General features: G+C 66.7%; 2 protein-coding genes across 2 annotated transcripts; one reads left to right on the top strand and one right to left on the bottom strand.

Annotated features, from left to right (window-relative positions):
- Positions 1–755: 755 nt before the first annotated feature.
- On the top strand, positions 756–9,416 carry RAP1GAP (RAP1 GTPase activating protein). Its single transcript, XM_050714985.1, is given in 20 exon segments — positions 756–797; positions 880–918; positions 1,035–1,220; positions 1,960–2,054; positions 2,137–2,215; positions 2,310–2,363; positions 2,454–2,537; positions 2,639–2,739; positions 2,838–2,967; positions 3,587–3,814; positions 3,899–3,985; positions 4,384–4,521; positions 4,978–5,046; positions 5,122–5,231; positions 5,304–5,378; positions 6,754–6,933; positions 6,983–7,018; positions 7,105–7,123; positions 7,126–7,258; positions 9,367–9,416. Coding segments are annotated over 20 exon segments (1,932 nt in total). The 5' UTR covers positions 756–758.
- Positions 9,417–9,912: 496 nt separating this feature from the next.
- ALPL (alkaline phosphatase, biomineralization associated) lies at positions 9,913–15,130 on the bottom strand. The gene is made up of 11 exons (XM_035567939.1): positions 15,073–15,130; positions 14,867–14,986; positions 14,245–14,360; positions 13,493–13,667; positions 13,231–13,406; positions 11,786–11,929; positions 11,530–11,599; positions 11,059–11,193; positions 10,491–10,682; positions 10,286–10,405; positions 9,913–10,178 (listed from the first exon to the last, which is right to left on the bottom strand). The coding sequence occupies exons 1-11, from the start codon at positions 15,128–15,130 to the stop codon at positions 9,913–9,915; spliced, it is 1,572 nt and encodes a 523-aa protein (XP_035423832.1).
- Between the last annotated feature and the right edge of the window lie 2,695 nt (positions 15,131–17,825).

Raw genomic sequence — 17,825 nt, 5'->3', positions numbered from 1 at the left:
CGGGGCGGCGTTTGCACGCGGGGCCGTCCGCACGGGGCCCGGTGGCGTTCTGCCCCGTTCTGCCCCGTTCTGCCCCGGGTTCTGCCCCGGGTCGCTCCTGCACGACGCCCGTGTCGCGCTGTCGCCGTCCCCGCGGCGCCCGGCGCTGTCCGTGGTGCTGCCCCGAGCCGCGCCGCCGCCCGCCCGCAGAGGGCGCCCTTAGGGGAGGGGGGCACTGGGGGGGGTGGGGGGTGTTACGGTTCGCGGGGGGGTCCCAGCGGCCGGGCACCCCCCATGTCCCCACCCGGCACCGGCCGCTCCCGTCCCTCCGGCTCCCCGCAGCCGGCGCTCGGCTTGCTGCCGTCAGTAGGCTTCAGGGGTAACGCCGCCAGCCGAGCGGGCAGGGGCTGCGGCGGGGGCCTCTGGGGGGGGCGAGGCGGTGCCCCCCCAGGCTCCTGGACAGCCCTCCCCGCTGCAGCACCCCTCCCTCGCCCACCCTCCCCCTGGGTCCCCGCGGCAGAGGCAGCTCCCGGCCTCCCACCCCCCCGCTCCTCTCCCCCAGGAAGCGCCATGGGCCCCCCCGGGCCCCCCCGGGCCACCTAGACGTGTCCCCAGCGGGCGCCGCCACTCCCTCGGCCACCCCACCCCGAGGTAAGGCCCCGCAGGTGCTCCCCTGCTGTGACGGGGGAGACACGGGGGGGGCACCCAAGGGTGCCAATCCCCACCCCCGGGAAGGGGTGTGGGGCACCCACGGCCCCTGCCTCCCGCAGGGCAGCAGGATGGCCCAGCAGCGCCACGCCGCGCCCCCCCCGCTCAAGGTAGGCATCGCTGGGGTGGGTACCCAAGCAGCACCCATGGGTGCCAGCATGTCCCTCACCCCCCCTCCCCATTGTCTTGCAGACAGAAGAGGATTACATCCCCTACCCCAGCGTGCACGAGGTAGCGTGGCTGTCCCCCTCCCCCCCCAGGGAGGGTGCCGGGGGTGGGTGAGCAGCTTGGGGGGGGGACATTGGGGGTGGGGGGGGCTGGGGCACCCACCTCGGCTGTGGGTGCAGGTGCTGGGCCGGGAGGGGCCGTTCCCCCTCATCCTGCTGCCGCAATTTGGGGGCTACTGGATCGAGGGCACCAACCACCAGCTGAGTGGGGCACCTGAGCCCCCCCCGACCCCGGCAGCTGGCACCCGGGCCAGGCTGGAGGGCAACCACACGGCCAAGATCTACCGCAAGCACTTCCTGGGCAAGGTGAGCACCCAAGGGTGCTGGTGGGGAGGGTGTCAGGGGGTGTGTGGAGTCCCCATGGGTGTGCATGGGCACGGAGGCCCCATAACCATGGGTGCGTGTGGGTAGAGATGCCCATGGACATGGGTGTCCGTGGTGCTCACGGATGGGGTTCTCCGTGGGTATGGGTGTGCACGGGGATGGGGAGCCCATAAGGATGAGTGCCCATGTGTAGGGGTGCTGAGGAACGTGGGTGCCCCGTGCGTTGGGTGTTCTGAGGTGTGGGTGCCCCATGGCACGGGTGCTCATGGGCGGGGGTGTCTGTGGGCATGGGGGCCCTGGAAGGAGGGGTGCCCACGGGCATGGGGAGCCTATGAGAGTCTGTGGGATGGGGGGCCCTGAGCATGGGTGCTTCAGGCATGGGTGCCCCATGGGCACGGGTGCTCATGGGCACGGGGACGGCTGGAGATGGGTGTCCCGTTGCGTGTGTGCCCATGGGTATGAGTGTCCCAGGGGTGGGGATGCCCCATAGGTGTGGGTGTTCATGAGGATGGGTGCCTGGCGGGCATGGGTGCTCCTTGGGCATGGGTGCCCTGTAGGAACGGGTGCCTCCAGGCAGAGGTACCCATGGGCACGGGCGTCCCATGGGCATGGACGCTTGGATGTGCAGGTGCCCCGTGGGTACCGCCGGACACGGGTGCCCCACGGTGTGGGACGCGAGCGCCCCTTGGTGCCTTCATGGGTGCTCGGCCCCTCCTCACAGGAGCACTTCAACTACTACTCCCTGGACCCGGCGCTAGGCCACCTTGTCTTCTCCCTCAAGTATGACGAGCAGGAGCACCTCCACCTGCTGCTGCGGTGAGCTGGGTGCTGGGGGGCCCATGGGTGCTGGCTGGGGGGTGGGCCACCACCCTGACCCCCCCCCCACCTCACCCCGCAGCACCCGCACCCGCACCCTGCACGATGTGGTGCCCATCTCCTGCCTGGCCGAGTTCCCCAATGTGGTGCAGATGGCCAAGGTGGGTGCACCTCCCCCCCCCAGTCCTCCAGCAGAACCCATGGGTGCCCCCCCCCAGCCAGGGGCACCCGCCGCACTGCCCCTCCCTCCCGCAGCTGGTGTGCGAGGACGTCAACGTGGATCGCTTCTACCCCGTGCTCTACCCCAAGGTGAGCGGGGTGCATGGGTGGGGGGGAGCACCCATGGGTGGGGGCACCCCGGGGTGCCCCGCACCCAACCAGCACCTCCTGGCCCCACAGGCATCCCGCCTTATCCTTGCCTTCGACGAGCACGTGCTCAGCAACCACTTCAAATTTGGCGTCATCTACCAAAAGCTGGGGCAGGTAGGGGGTTGGGGGGGGAAGGGGGGACCAGGGGAGCCTGGGGGGTGCGTGGGTGGGAGGGGGAGTGCCGGGGGGTGGCACCCACGGCTGCCCCACCGCAGACCTCCGAGGAGGAGCTCTTCGGCACCACGGAGGAGAGCCCGGCCTTCGCCGAGTTCCTCGACGTCCTGGGCCAGCGGGTGCAGCTGCGCGACTTCAAGGGGTGCGTGATGGGGTGCTGGGGGCGGGCACCCCCGTGTCCCCATCCCTGTTGCCCTTCGTCCCCCCAGTCCTCAGCATCTGCCCCCCAAACCCGTGCAGGTTTCGGGGCGGGCTGGACGTGACGCACGGGCAGACGGGCAGCGAGTCGGTGTACTGCCACTTCCGCGACAAGGAGATCATGTTCCACGTCTCCACCAAGCTGCCCTACACCGAGGGTGATGCCCAGCAGGTGGGGCACCCATGGGTGCTGGGGGGGCAGTGGTGATATCTCAGGGGGCATCCATGGGTACTGGAGGGGAATGCAGGGTGCAGGGGCTCCTGGGATGTTTGTGAGTGATGCAGATGCCTGTGGCGATGGGCAAGGGCTGGCGGGGCACTTGTGGGTGCTGGGGGGATGTTTTTGGGGTGCAGGCTGACTCTGGGTGTTTGGGGGTGTCTGTGGGGTGCACGGGCTCCTAGGGCACCCCTGAGTGCTGGGGAGCATCTGGGAGGCACAAGAGCTGGTGGCACATCCCTGGGTGCTTGTGGGGTTTCTGTGGGGTGCAGGGGCTCCTGGAGCACCCCTGGGTGCTTGTGAGGCATCTGTGGGGTGCATCCACTCCAAGGGGACCTTCGGATGCTGGGAAGTCATCTTTGGGGTGCAGGAGCTGCCAGGGCACCGTAGGTGTTTTGGGGGTGTCCATTGTGTGCAAGGGTTCCTGGGGCATCCCTAAGCACTGGGGAAGCATCCAGGAGGCGCAGGGGCTGGCGGGGCACCCCTGGGGTCTTTTGGGGTGTCCCTGGGGGCGCAGGGGGTGGCAGCACCCAACCTCTGCCCACACCCCCGCCGTGTCCCTGTGTCCCCACAGCTGCAGCGGAAGCGCCACATCGGCAACGACATCGTGGCCATCGTCTTCCAGGACGAGAACACCCCCTTCGTGCCCGACATGATCGCCTCCAACTTCCTGCACGCCTTCGTGGTGGTGCAGCTGGAGCAGGGCGGCCCCCAGGGCACCCTCTACAAGGTCTCGGTCACCGCCCGCGACGACGTGCCCTTCTTCGGCCCGCCGCTGCCCGACCCCGCCATCTTCAGGAAGGTGAGCACCCATGGGTGCTGCTCCGGGGTGGGTGGGGGGATCCCACGGCCAGCACGCACCCAGGGCCGTCCCTTGCCCCGGCAGGGCCCCGAGTTCCAGGAGTTCCTGCTCACCAAGCTGATCAACGCCGAGTACGCCTGCTACAAGGCGGAGAAGTTCGCCAAGCTGGAGGTGGGCACTGGGGGGGGGGGGGGGGGGGGGGGGGGGGTTGTAAATGGGGGTGCTGTGTGCGTGGGTGCTGGGGGTGCCGGCCCAGCAGCAGGACCATGCCTGTGGATGCAGCGCGTGGGGGTGCTGCACATGGGGTGCTGCATGCACCGGGGGCTGCGCATGGGGTTATTGGGGTGGGGTTGCTGAGCGTGGGGGGGGGTGCTGCATGCACGGGGTGCTGCACATGAGGGTGCTGCACGCAGCACCCCGGTGGTGCACGCATGGGTGCCGGGCTTGCAGCGGGTGCCGTGCGTGGGGCTGCTCCACGCGGGGGGGGGGGGGGAACGGGCCCGCGGTGGGGTGGGGGGGGGGCACCCGTGGGTGCTGGCACCCAGGGCAGTGTGCGGGTGGGTGTGCAGGAGCGGACGCGGGCGGCGCTGCTGGAGACGCTGCACGAGGAGCTGCAGGGCCGCAGCCAGGCCATGCTGGGGCTGGGCCCCGACGACGAGCGCCCTGACAATGGCTCCGCCACCCCCGGCTTCTTCGAGTCCTTCAAGGTGGGGGTGGGGTGGGGGGTGGGGGGCAGCACCGGGGGGGGCAGCGGGCACTGCGGGTCTCGGCCCGCCACGGGCATTCCCCCCCCCGCTGCCTCCCCCACCTCCCCCCGACGCCCCCCCCCCTCCCGGCCGCCGCCGCCCCCCGACGGCGCCCCGGGGTCCGACTGCGCGATGGCCCCGCCCCCGACCACGCCCCCTCCCGTTGGCCCCGCCCACATAGCAGGAGCCGCCCTTTCGCTCCACGCGCGTGGCCACGCCCCCTATTTCACCCAAGCCCCGCCCCCGAGCAGGTCACGCCCACACCCGGTGCTGCAGCGTAATCCCCGCCCCTCTGCCCACCGCCAGCCTGGCCGCGCCCCCCAGGTAGCCCCGCCCCTCCCGGTAGCTCCCCGGTAGCCCCGCCCCTCCCGGTAGCCCCGCCCCTCCCGGTGCTCCGTGACGCGGTGCCGCCCGCAGTCGCTGCTGGTGCCCGGGAGCCGCCGGGGACGCCGCGGCAGCGCCATCGGGCTGGGCTCGGTGGAAGAGGTGGGTGCCCGGCACCGGGACCACCGGGACCTCCCCCCCCGGGACCCGCCCCCGCCGCTGACCGCGCTCCCGCAGGCGCTGCTGGTGCCCGGGAAGAGCCCGTCCCGGCGGCGGCCCGGCCCGCTCGGCTCCCGCCGCTCCAGCGCCATCGGCATCGAGAGCATCCAGGAGGCGCCGCCCGGCAGGTGCGCGCCGGGAGCGGGCGCGGGGCTGCCCCCGGCCCCGGTGCCCCCTCACCGCCCGCCGCTGTCCCGCAGGGACGGCCCCGCCGCCAACACCGACGGCGCCGGCTCCGCGCACAGCTCCCCCGAGAGCCGCCGGCACCCGGACAGGTCCCGTGTGGGGCGCCGGGAGAGGGGACACGGGGATGTGGGGACACAGGGACATGGGGACACAGGGATGTGGGGACACGGGGGCATGGAAATATGGGGACACGGGGACACGGGGATATGGGAACACAGGGATGTGGGGGCACGGGACATGGGGACACAGGGATGTGGGGACATGGGCATGTGGGGACATGGGGACACAGGGACATGGGGACGTGGGGATATGGGGACATATGGACACGTGGATGTGGGGACAGGGACATGGAAATATGGGGACACGGGGATATGGGGACACTGGGGCACAGGACATGGGGACACAGGGACGCTGGGACACGGGGATGTGGAGACATTGGGACATAGGGACATGGGGATGTGGGGACACGGACGTGGGGATACTGGGACATGGGGACACAGGTGCATGGAGACATTGGGACATGGGGACACGGAGACATGGGGAGATGGGGATGTGGGGACATGGGGACACGGGGACATTGGGACACGGTGACATGGGACATGGGGATATGGGGACCTACAGACATGGGGATGTGTGGACATGGGGACACGGAGACACGGGGACACGGGGCTGTGGGATAGGGAGATGGGGGGACATGGGGACATGGGGGTGTGGGGACACGGGAACACAGATGGAGAACACAGCCATGGAGATGTTGGGACATGGGGAGAGAAGGACACGGGGATGTGGGGACATGGGGACGTGGAGACAGAGGGACACAGAGACATGGGGACACAGGGACATGGGAACATGGAGACACGGGGTTATGGGGACATGGGAACACAGGGTCACACCAGCAGCCGGTGGCACAGGGATGTGGCAGCACGGGGACAAGATGGCACATGGATGGGGTGGCACTGGGACGGGGCCACTCTGGCAGCTGGTGGCACAGGGACTGGATGTCACGGGGACAAGGTCGGGGATGTGGTGGGGTGGGGACAGCGTGGCGCTTGGGTGGCCTGGGGATGGGGCGGCACAGGGCTGGGTGGCATGGCGACAGGGTGGTGCAGTGACAATGTGGGGACGGGGTGGCACGGGGATGGGGCAGCTCGGGGACGGGGTGACAGAGGGATGGGGTGACACAGGGGCGGGGTGGCACAGGGGTGGGGTGACAGGGGGCCAGGTGTGTCCCTTGGCAGGGCGGAGAGGCCGGAGCCTCCGCGGGACTTCTCCCGCTCGTCCTCCAGCGCCAGCAGCTTCGGCAGCGTGGCCGAGGAGCCGGACGAGCACCCCGAGGCCGAGCTGGGCAGGGTATGGGGGGGCCGGGGGGGGGGGCCGGAAGGGGGGGGGGTTGATGGGTGCTGGGTGCTTGGGGGGGGGGGGGGGGCAGGGGCAGCACCCCCGTCACCCACCCTCTGCCCGCAGGACAGCCGCTCGCCCTCGGGGACCCCCCGCCAGCGCGACGCCTTCACCGACCCCCCCTGGCCAGAGGAGCCCCTCGGCACCCCCCCAGGTAGCCCAGCCCTGGGGCGTTGGGGGGGGGGGGGGGGGGGGGGAGAGGGGGCACCCATGGGTGCTCACAGCCCCCCCCCCCACCCCCCCCCGGTTCCCCGCAGGCAGCGCCCGCCGCCCCGCCGAGCCCCCCTGCCCCGAGATCAAAATCCAGCTGGAGCGGCCCCCCCCGACCCCGGTGAGGCTGTGCCCCCGCCCCCTCCTTTTTAACCCCCCCCCCGGCGCACCCCGATGCGGGCGCCCCCCCTGATGTTCCTCGCGCAGGGCTCGTAGCCGTGCCCACCCCCCCCAAATCCTGGGGGGCCACCGCCGGAGGAGGGTCCCCGCCGTGCCCCCCCCCCCCGCCGTGCCGCCCGCCGCTTCGCCCCCTCCCCCGCCCCCGTCGCTCGTGTGCCAGGAGCCGAAGCCATCGTCCCCGGTGCGGGATCGGGCCCCCCCCCCCGCCGTGGGGTGCCCCCCCCCCCACTTCCAGACAATCTCCGTCACCCCAAATGCCTCTTTTGGGGGTGACGAGCGCTGGGATGGGCCACCAAGGCCCCCCCCCCCCCCCCCCCCCCCCCCCCCCCCAGCCGGTGTGAACGCACAATGCAACGTGGGAACCCCCCCCCCCCCCCCCCCAAAAAAAAAAGTGGGGGCTCAAATCTGGGGCAAAACCGAGCTGGGGCCGCCCCGCCCCCCCCCCCCCCCCCCCCCCCTTTTATTTAAGGAAAAAAAGCTCCGGAACGGGACGGACACGGGGGGGGGGGGGGGGGGGTTGGGGTTGGGGGGGGGGGGGCTTTTTTTTTTTTTTTTCAAAACCCGTGTGTTTGTGTTTCCCGTGATCAATGTATAAAATAAAGGTCTATTTATCGCTACGGCCGGTGCTGCGGGGGATGGGGGGGACCAATGCTGGGGGGGGGGGGGGGAGGTCGGATTTTGGGGTCCCCAGGCGGCCGCTGGCACCGGGGGGAGGGGGCGGGCGGGGGGGGGGGGGGGGGGGGGGGGGTGCTGACGCTCCGCACCGTGGCGCCATCCCAAGGTTCAAAAAAGCAAGCAACAAACACCCAAAAAAAACCCAAATGCTCCCATTTTTGGGTCCCCACCGCAGCCCTCCTCCTGCAGGAGCGGGGCCAGGGATCGGGTGGGGGCAGCCAGGGCCCAGCTGAGATTTTATTTTATTTTATTTATTTTTTTGGGCCAGCCGCACAAAAAAATGGGGGATTGTTTTCCAAAAAATCCCCCCAAAATTTGGGGATTTTTTCCCCCATGCCCGCTGCCTGCCGCCCACTCCCCTCCCCACCGCGCTTTTGCGCCTACAAACCCCACCTTCGCCTCGCTGCTGCCCCCCCCCCAAACCCCAAATCCTTTTTTTTTTTTTTCTTTTTTTTTTTTTTTGCTGTTTTTCTTTTTTGTGTGTTTTTTTTCCACCTCCAGCCCCTGTGGCGGGGCCTTGGCAGAGGCAGAGCTTTGGCCCTGGCCCCGGTGCCGGCGGTTTTTGGCCGGGGCCCTCGAACCCCCAAAACCGCGCGGACCCCAGGGCCGGTTAAACATAGCGCGGCGCCCGCCCGCTGCTGGGAAGCCCCAGCGCCAGGGGTGGCCGCGGCTTGGGGGGGGGGGGGGGAACCTCGGCCAAACCTCGTGCCGAAGCGATGCCAACCCCTTGCCAAGTTGGGGTGTCGTTCCCCCCCCCCCCCCCCAGCCGATGCTGCTCGGGTCACTGCCTTCGCCCGCTCCAAAGTTTGCTGCTGGGTTAATAAGAAAACGAAGCGGAGGTTTATTTAAAAGGTTGGGGGGGGGAGGCTGGTAAATAAATAAAGAGGCTGGCAAGAGGCCTGTGGCACCCGCCGTGGTTTTGGGGGGCTGGGGGTGCCCATCCTGGGGTGCTCGGGGGGGGTGTTCAGCTCCACAACCCGCTCGGGAGCTGCATCTGCACGGTGCCGCTTGCTGCAAAGCCCCGCTCGGGCGTGTGAGTGGCATGCACGCAGTTTGCACGTGCACGGTTGCACATTTGAGCAAGCAGCTGCACGGGCACGGTGCTGCTCGTGCAGCCAGGGCACCACCTGCATGTGCACGGTGCCATCTGCGCGTGCACGGCCCCCTTCACTCAGCCGGGACACCGTTTGCACCTGTAGGGCGGAATTTGCATGCACAAGGCTGCATTTGCACATACAAGGCTCCCTTTGCACATGTAGGGTGGCATTTGCACGTGCAAGGCTGCATTTGCACATGCAAGGCCCCCTTTGCTCACCCAGGGCAGCAGCTGCACGGGTCAGATGTGCACACTCAGAGCACCCCTTGCACACTCAGAGCACCTTTTGCTCACCCCGGACACAACTTGCACACGCATGGCACCATTTGCACGCCCAGAGCTGCTCTCCGGGGTCTCCCCCTACTTCTCAACCCCACCGACTTCTCAACAGCCACCCCCCAAAGTGCACCCTGAGCCCCCCGCCTCGCCGCCCCCTCCCCAATTACCAGAGGCTATCGAGGGACGAGCAGCACCGGGTGCTGCCCCCTAAATCCACCTCGGCTCCGCTCTCCGTGCAGTGCTGAGCCCCCAAACTGCTGAGAAGCCCCTGGGCAGCAAATGGCCTTAAATCAAAGGATTTTTCAGGCCAAAAAGAGAAAAAAAAAAAGCCACAAAAGAGGCAAAACGAGGCAGGGAGTGCCCAGTGAGCTGCCGCTTCCCCACCCGCGAGTGCTTTCCAGTTGCCCACTCACTCGTGCGATGAGTTGGGTGCCGGGGCCGGTCTCAGCCATGCTGGCACCACACGTTTCGGGGCCGACCCCGCTGCCTCTCCCCCCTCCTGCTTCAGGAGGGCTCTGGCCGCAGCACCGAGCCCGAATCCCACGGCGGGCTCAGGGCCGGGCGCGCAGCAGCGCTAATGACAGGGAGGAACGGTGTATTTACAGGGGCAGAGCCCAGCACGCGGTGGCTGCCGAAACCGCGGGCGGCTGCTTTTGCTCCGTTGAGTCTTTCTTTTTTGCCTTTTCCCGGGCGCTGCTACCCCAGAAAAAAAAAGAAAGGGGGGGGGGAGAGGAGGGAGGATTAAAAAAAAAAAAAAAAAAAATCGATGTTTTGCAAGAGATGCTCTAGCAGAGGAGGAGGAGGAGGAGGAGGAGGGTGAGGAAGGGCAGGAGGAGGGGGCTGGCGGCGGCAGCGTGCCCGGCGGCGTTGCAGTGGGCTCGGTTGGGGCCGATGCAGGCGGCGTATGCCATGGCATGGGGGATGTAGTTCTGCTCGTGCACCCCGTGCAGGAGGTGGGCCATGGGGCCGCGGGCGAAGACGGCCACGTCCTCGCCGCCGTGGGTTTCCTGGCGCAGCGGCACGGCCGACTGTGCCTGGTAGTTGGCGTGCGCTGGGCAGGGGTAAATAAATAAACAAAATAATAACAACAAGTTAAAAAGCAGCAATAGTTTGAACCGCTGCCACCGTTTCTGGTTGTTTTGCCCCCGGTGCACGTACCGAAATCCACCGCCGAGACGTTTTCGCGCTCACCCCCCACGATTTTGTAGCCGGGGCCGTTGCCATAGAGGATGGAGGTGAAGGGCTTGCGGTCCACGTCGCTCTGCATCGGCGCCAGACCTGGCAGCGGCGGCACCGTCAGCACCGCGGGAACGTCCCCGGAGTGTCCCGTGCCGGGGCTGGGGGGGGGGGCGAGGTGTCTCACCAAAAATGGGGTTTCCGCGGGGGGTGTAGCCGCCGAAGGTGAAGACGTGCGAGTGGTCGGCAGTGACGACGCTGAGCGTGTCCTGGGGTGAGGTGAGGCGGGCGGCCAGCCCGATGGCGCGGTCCAGCTCCACCGCCTCGTGCAGCGCCTGCTTCGCCTTGCCCTCGTGGTGCCCGTGGTCGATGCGGCCGCCTGCGCCCGGCCCGGCCCCGCTCAGCAACCCTGTGCACTCACTACCCTCCTTGGTCCCCCCTTGCACCCCCAGCTCCCTCTTTATGCCCCCTTTTCGCATCCCCCATCCCATCTCTTCCCCCCTTTGCCTCCCTTTTGCAGCCCCCCCAGCCTCCTTTCTCCCCTTACACTTTGCATCCCCCATCGCCTTCCTTTCCCCATTTCTGCACCTCCCCCTCATGCTCCCTCACCCCCCTTTTTGCACCCCCCATTGCTCTCCCTTTCACCCCTTGCACCCCCATTGCCCTCCTTATTTCTTTATTCCCTGCTTTGCATCCTCCTCACCCTCCTCATTCCCCTTTGGACCCCCGCTTTGCCCCCCCCCTTTACCCCCCACCTTCAACCAGCAGGAAAAAGCCCCGGGGGTTTTTCTGGAGCATCCTGATGGCCACGGCCACCATCTCGGTGAGGGACGGGTCCGTCTCGTTGTTCCTGTCCAGCTCGTACACCATGTCGCCGGGCTCGAAGAGACCTGGGGACAGCGATGCTGGGGGGGGGGACACCCTTTCCCGACCCCATGCCGGGCGCTTTTTGTGCTGGCTCAAGCGTTTTGCCCAGCACCGGATCCCCTTCCCTGGGCTGGCGATTAGATAGGAGCCGAGGGATGCTCCCGGCCCTTCCTTCCTCCCACCCGGCCGGATCCTGCATCCCCAAGGGGCTGGAAAATTGCATGGAGGAGGGGGGGGACAAAAAAATTGCATGCCTGGGGGGGGGTGGAAATCCCATCCCTGAGGGGTCTCCACTGCATCCCTGGGGGTCCCACCACATCCCTGGGGTGCTGGGGGCCTGGGGGCACCCCGGGACTCACCCAGGAGGAAGTCGACGCGGCTGAGGTTGAGCGCCAGCAGGTCCCGCCGGTGCCACACGTACTTGGCGACCTGTGGGAGGGGGGGACAGAGCCCCGCGGCTCGTCACCTCCCAGGTGGGACCAGCCTCCGTCCCCAGCCCTGCAGCCGCCTTTCACCCCCTCCCCAAAATATTTCCCGCTGAGGAGCAGCAGCAGCAGCGGCTCTGCGGGTTTGGGGGGGAGAGAAACCCCAACGCGGCCCCCACATCCCCATCACCTTCCCCGGGGGCTTGGTGTCGTGCCACGCCTGCACCAGGTCCCGGCGGTCCAGGCGGGTGCCCCGGTGCTTCTCCTCCTGCGGGTACTCCACGTCGCTGGCATTTTTGGGGAACATGTATTTCCGCCCGCCGCCCAGGATCACCTGCGGGGAAAAACCCGCTGCCGGGCTTAGAAACTCAACTAGTCTCTTTTTTTAAATTATTTTTTTCCCCTACAAAATAAAAAAAAAAAAAGGGAAGGGAGGCAAACCCTGAGGAGATGGAGCTGGGCTGGCGGGAGGCTGCTGGAGCATGATGTCCAGGAAAACCCTGGCGGTGTGCAAAGCCAGGAGAAAACACCCGAGGAATTTCACCTCGCTAGAAATAACTCCGAATCTCTTACTATTAATTACACTGAGGACAGAAATAACCATTTCCAGCAGCAGCTTTGGCTTTTTTTTTTTCCCTCCACGCCAGGGGCGGCAGGCAGGGATGCTCCCTGCCGGGGTCCCCGCGTGAACCCGCCGGGACGGAGCCCCATCCCGTGGCTCCGGCTGTTTGCTTTGGAGCCCGAGTTATTTGGCTTCTGTTATTTATAACTAGGCAGAGATTTTTTTTTTTTATTCTCCCCCCCCGCCCCCGCCCCGCAGAAGGTGAATTATAAAGCAGCAAAACAACAACACCAAAATTATTAAGGGAAGAAGAGGGAGAAAGGGAAAAAAAAATCTCATCCCCACTATATAATTATTTCCAGCCTGGGACAGAGTTAAAATTATATTAAAGGGAAAAAAAGCAGAAGAAGAGGCTATTAAACAGCTAAATAACAGGCTTAGATGTTTTGCTTTGGGGCTATTTTGAAGTACAGAAGCGTATTTATTTACAGGGCTGAATTTCTGTGCAAATCCACAATGAGGGGCAGAACTGAGGGGAAAATGCAGCTTTTTGGGCATGGGAAGCATGAGAAAGGGGTTTGTGTCTCAGCGTGAGATCGGGATGTCTGCTGCGGTGCTGGCACCCTGCGCCCATGGGTGCAGCTGGGTTCTGCGGGCTGGGGGAAGCTGGGGTCGGGCAGTGGGGGGCCCAGCCCCACATCTGCTGGGGGTCCTGCCTTTGTGCCCGTCGGTGGTCCCAACCCAACAGCTACTGGGGATGCTGGCCCCATATCTTCCTGCGGGTCCTGACTCTGCACCCATCGGTGGTCCTGGCCCCATATCTACCCGCAGTCCTGGCCCTGGACCCTTTGGTGGTGCCAGCCCAGCACCTGCCAGCTCCCAGCCCATCACCCATGGGTGGCCCCAGCCCCTCATCCCCTGGAGCCCCAGCCCTGTGCCCATCGGTGGTCCCAGCCCAGCATCTACTGGGGAACTTGGCTCCTCACCCACCTCCCGCGGGTCCCAGCCCTGTGCCCAGCGGTGGTGCTGGGCCCACACCTCTTCCCTCGGGGTGGCCCCAGCCCTGTGCCCACCTCGATGTCGGGGATGTTCTCCACCAGCTGCCGCGCGATGTCCTTGCAGCCGCCCTCCAGCGCGTCTGGGGGCATCTCTCCGTCCGAGTACCAGTCGCGGTTGGCGGAGTGGGCATAAGCGGCGCTGGGCGTCGCGTGGGTGACCCGCGTGGTGGTGACGATGCCCACCGCCTTGCCTGCGCCACGAGTTCACGGGGCAATGGTGGGAACGGCCCCAAAACCCAGCATTCCTGCCCCGTCCCCGTGCCCACCGGCCGCTCACCTTCATCCTTGGCCCAGCGGAGGATGGAGGTCACCTCCTGGCCCTTGGTGGTGTTGCAGCGGTCGCGGGTGACGCCGGCGCTGACACCCACCGTCCCCTCGTTGGCTTTGACGCCGCAGAGATAGGCGGTGGCCGTGCCCGCGCTGTCGGGCACCTGAGCGTTGGTGTTGTAGGTCTGGGGGGGAGGGGGGCAGGGAATAAAGCGACCCTCTGTCGTTATCATCATCCTCACCATCATCATCCTCACCACTGCCCCATCCCGGGGCTTCCCTCCTGCATTCCTTGGCTGCATCCTGCCCGAGCGCCCCCTCTTTTGCCCCTCACAGCCCTTGATGTGTGTGTGGCATCCCCTCGCTGTGTTTTGATGGTTTCAGCCCTTTTTCAGCCCATTTTTAGGCAGGGAGAGAAAAGCCAGCAACTTTTGCACCCTCACAAGCATCCCCTGCAGAGACAGGGTGAAAGGAGGCAACCGGGACTTGCAATTTAATAAAAAAAGCCTTTTCTTCAGCAAAATAGCCCCAGGAGAAGGGAGGGGAGGGGTCCCAGCTTCCCATGGCTGGGCAGCCTCGTCCTGCCCCCCCGTTCCCACGGGGCCGAGCCCTGGCACGGCGGCCAGGCGTGGGGCATGAGCCAGCTCCGCTCGCCCGCCCGTGACCTAATTTCGGCTCCGGTCGATGACGGCCGCCTGCCCGCGACCTTGCAGCGTGCGGCCCCCATCCCGCAGGAGCCAGGGTCCGGCCCCGGGGGCTCACCTTGGCCAAGGCAACGTAGGGGAACTTGTCCATCTCCAGCAGGCTCTCCTCGCCCTTGCGGTTCTGCAGCTGCCCCTTGAGGATGCGGGCGGCCGTGACGGTGGAGACGCCCATGCCTGCAGGTGGGCGCCCCGTCACCGCCCCGCCAACCACGGGCCAGGCGCCAAATGGCGGCGTGCGCCCAGTGCACCGCAGCGCCCGGTGTATTGCAGCACCCAGTCTAGTGCAGTGCCCAAATTATTGCAGCGCCCGATGCATCACAGCACCCAATTCGTTGAGGCACCCGGTTCATCACAGCACCCAGTTCATCGAGGCACCCAATTCGTTGCGGCACCCAATTCCCTGCAGCACCCAACTTATCGCAACACCCAGTTCGTTGCAGCACCCAAATCATTGCAGCACACAACTTATTGCAGCACCCAATGCATTGCAGCACCCAATGCATTGTGGCACCCAGTTTATCACGGCACCCAACGCATCACAGCACCCAACACATCGCAATGCCCTGCTTGTTGCACCACCCCCTTTGTTGCACCCCCTTTGTTGCACTCCCCCATCCTTGCAGCCCCCCGTTGCCCCCCGCCGCACCCCATAGCCCCCCGCTGGGGGGTCCCCGTCTCACCATCGCCCAGGAAGAGGATGAGGTTTTTGGCCACGTTCTGGTTGAGGCGCTGGAGCCGCAGGGCGTCGCGCAGTGTCTCCTGTGCCTGCTGCCGCCAGTACTCGGGGTCCTTCTCCTTCTCTGCCAGGACACAGGGAGACCAACGGGGCTCAGCGGCACCCTAATGCACCCACTGCTGGGGCGCAGCCCCCCCAAACCCCACCTACCGGGGACCAGCGATGCCGAGCAGAGCTGGGCCAGGAGGGTGAGGAGGAAAGCCTTCATCGTGCCCTTCGACGTTTGTCTTCCTTGCACCAGCAGCAGGGGCTGGGTGGGAGAAAGCTGTGGGGGCTCAGCACCCTCCCCTCCCCGTGCCTCAGTTTCCCTGCTCTGCCCACCCAGACCTTTGCCCCCGGGCTCAGCCAAGTGAGGATGGAGGGGACTGTCCCCTCCCTGCACGGTCACGGCTGTGCCCCCACCGGGACGTGTCAGCCCCCTCCCGCGGGGCATCACCTCGCTGGCACCAACTGGGTTGGGGGACGGTGGCACGCCCCCCCCCCTCGCCCCCGCCACCGGTGCCCCATTGCTGCTTGTCCACGTCCCCAGCCCCGCTGCACATGGTGTGCTCCAGGCATGTCGGGGTCCCCTCCACATGGCTGTGTCCCCATCGCGTGTCCCTGTCCCCATTGCGTGGCTGTGTCCCCATCACGTCTGTGTTCCCATTGGACACTGGGGTCCCCGTCTTGAGTCTGTGTCCCCATGGCATGTCCCTGTCCCCATCACACCTCCCTGTCCCATTACGTGTCCGTTCCTACTGCACATTGGGACCCCATCGTATGTCCCTGTCCCCACCGTGTCTGTGTCCCCCTTTGCATGTGTCCCCACCACACGCCCATGTCCCCGCTGCATGCCATGTCCCCACCTCATGTCCCCAGCACATGCCCGTGTCCCCTTGCATGCCTGCATCCCAGGCACATCTTTTTCCCCATTGCGTGTCCCCACTGCGCATCCACATCCCAAGTGCGTATCCGTGTCCCCACTGCCCCTCCACATCCCTTTTGCACACCCATGTCCCCATTGCACAGCCGTGTCCCTATTGCACACCTGTGTCCCCATTGCACGCCCGTGTCCCCATTGCAAGTCTGTCCCCACCACATGCCCGTGTCCCCACCGTATCCCTGCGTCCCCCCCGGTGCCCCCGCGTCCCCTCCGCACGCCCGTGTCCCCAGCCCGTATCCGTGTCCCTGTTGCGCTCCCGTGTCCCCGCCACACGCTCCCGGCCCCCCGGCCCTGCCCGGGGTCTCTCCCGGTGGCCGCGGGGGTCCCTTACCGCCAGCCCGGGGACGTCCCCGCACAAACTTGGGCGCTGTCGCCCGTGTCCCTCCCGGCCGGCGGAGCGGAGGCGGGCGGGGGACAGCGAGCCCTTAAATCCCCCCGGCCCCGGCCTTCGCCTCCTCCTCCTCCTCCCCTTCCTCCACCCTCCACCCGCTGCCAGCACGGGGGGGGGGGGGGGGGGGGGAGACGCGTGGGGGGGGGTGGGAGGCAGCAAGCTGGGCTTACTGGTGCCCTCTGCCGGGTTTTACTGGGAGGACTGGGAGGACTGGGGGGACTCGGGGGGGACAAGCGCTGCTGGGGGTGCTGAGCCCCTTGTGCGCGGGGGGCGTTGGGGGAAAGAGGGGTGCGGGGGGGCAGATGTGTCCTGGAGGGTGCCTAATTTTCCCCACCCCCCAAAACCAGCCAGCGAGGGCGGACGTGTTGCAACACTTTGGGGTGCCTCACCCCACCCCCAGCTGTGGACTCTCTGGTGTCTGCTTTGGGATTGTGCTCGGCTCCCCCTCCCCTCGCCCCCCTTCCCTTTTGAGCAGGCCCCCCCAGCTGCCCTGCTCTGTCCCCGCTCACCCATGCAGACCCTCTCCCATTTTGGGGTCGGGGTGAGGGACTCGGGGCCCGCTCTCACCTCCATGCCCCCACCAGCTGCCTGCACCCCCGCGGGGTTTTGCGGTAGGTCCTACAATAAACAGGAGGCTGTTTGCAGCCCAACACGTCCTGGCTCGCGGCTCCTCGTGCAAACGGCGCATGAGGATGGCGTGCCAAGGCCTGGCCACGCACCCCGGCGTGCCGGGACACGGCTCGGGGTCGAGGCCCAGGGCCCTGCTTTCGGTCTCGGGAGGCTGCCGGCCTCCCCGGCCTCAGTTTCCCTCTGGTGGGGACGGAGGCGGCCACGTTGTGGGGGGACCCGTGGGTGGCCGTGGAGCTCTCGGTGGTTTCCCAGAAGGTGGCGGCCTCAGCCCAAAAATCCGCTCCCCGAAGGCTTCGGGGTGCCACCGGGCTGGGCCCCATGCGTGCGTTGAGTGTGGGGGTGCTCAGCCCCCCGGCTGGGGCAGGGGCTGGGGGCAGCAGCGTGGCCCCGTCCCTGCTGTCTCGTGGGAAGCCGTGTGGGACAGCTAACAAGGGACAGTGCAGTGGAGAGCTCGTTAGCCCTGTGCACAGAAAGCCGCACGATGGGGAACTCCTTGCGGCGAGCACAAAACCAGGCTCAGAGCGTGGGTGGGAAAAAAAAGCCCAAACCCTTTGAGGGGCTGCTAAACGCATGGGAGGACCAGGCTGCAGCCAGGGGCTGCGGGAGTGCCCGGGGGACCGTGCTCGCATGTGTGCAAAATCAAACGCTTGCACGCCTGTAAGGCTGCACGCTTGCATGCACACGAAATTGCAGGCTCGCATCCTTGCACCATCATGCGCTTGGATGCTTGCACAACTGTGAGCTTGCATACAATTGTGTGCTCGCATGCTTGCACAGTCGTGTGTGCACATGCCTGACCAACTGCACGCTCGCCCCCTTGCACAACCACAAGCAACGCTTGGCTGTTTGCAAAACCACTTTGCACAGACGAATGTTCGCAGCCTTCCTTGCACGGCTGCATCCTTGCACCCGTATGCAACGGCTGCTTGCACACGCGGCTGCTCGAACAGCTGCACGCCC

This window comes from Cygnus atratus, chromosome 21 (assembly GCF_013377495.2).
Source record: "Cygnus atratus isolate AKBS03 ecotype Queensland, Australia chromosome 21, CAtr_DNAZoo_HiC_assembly, whole genome shotgun sequence".
Lineage (NCBI taxonomy): Eukaryota > Metazoa > Chordata > Aves > Anseriformes > Anatidae > Cygnus > Cygnus atratus.
The sequence above is the reverse complement of the archived record's forward strand: the minus strand, read 5'-3'. Positions and strand labels throughout refer to the sequence as shown.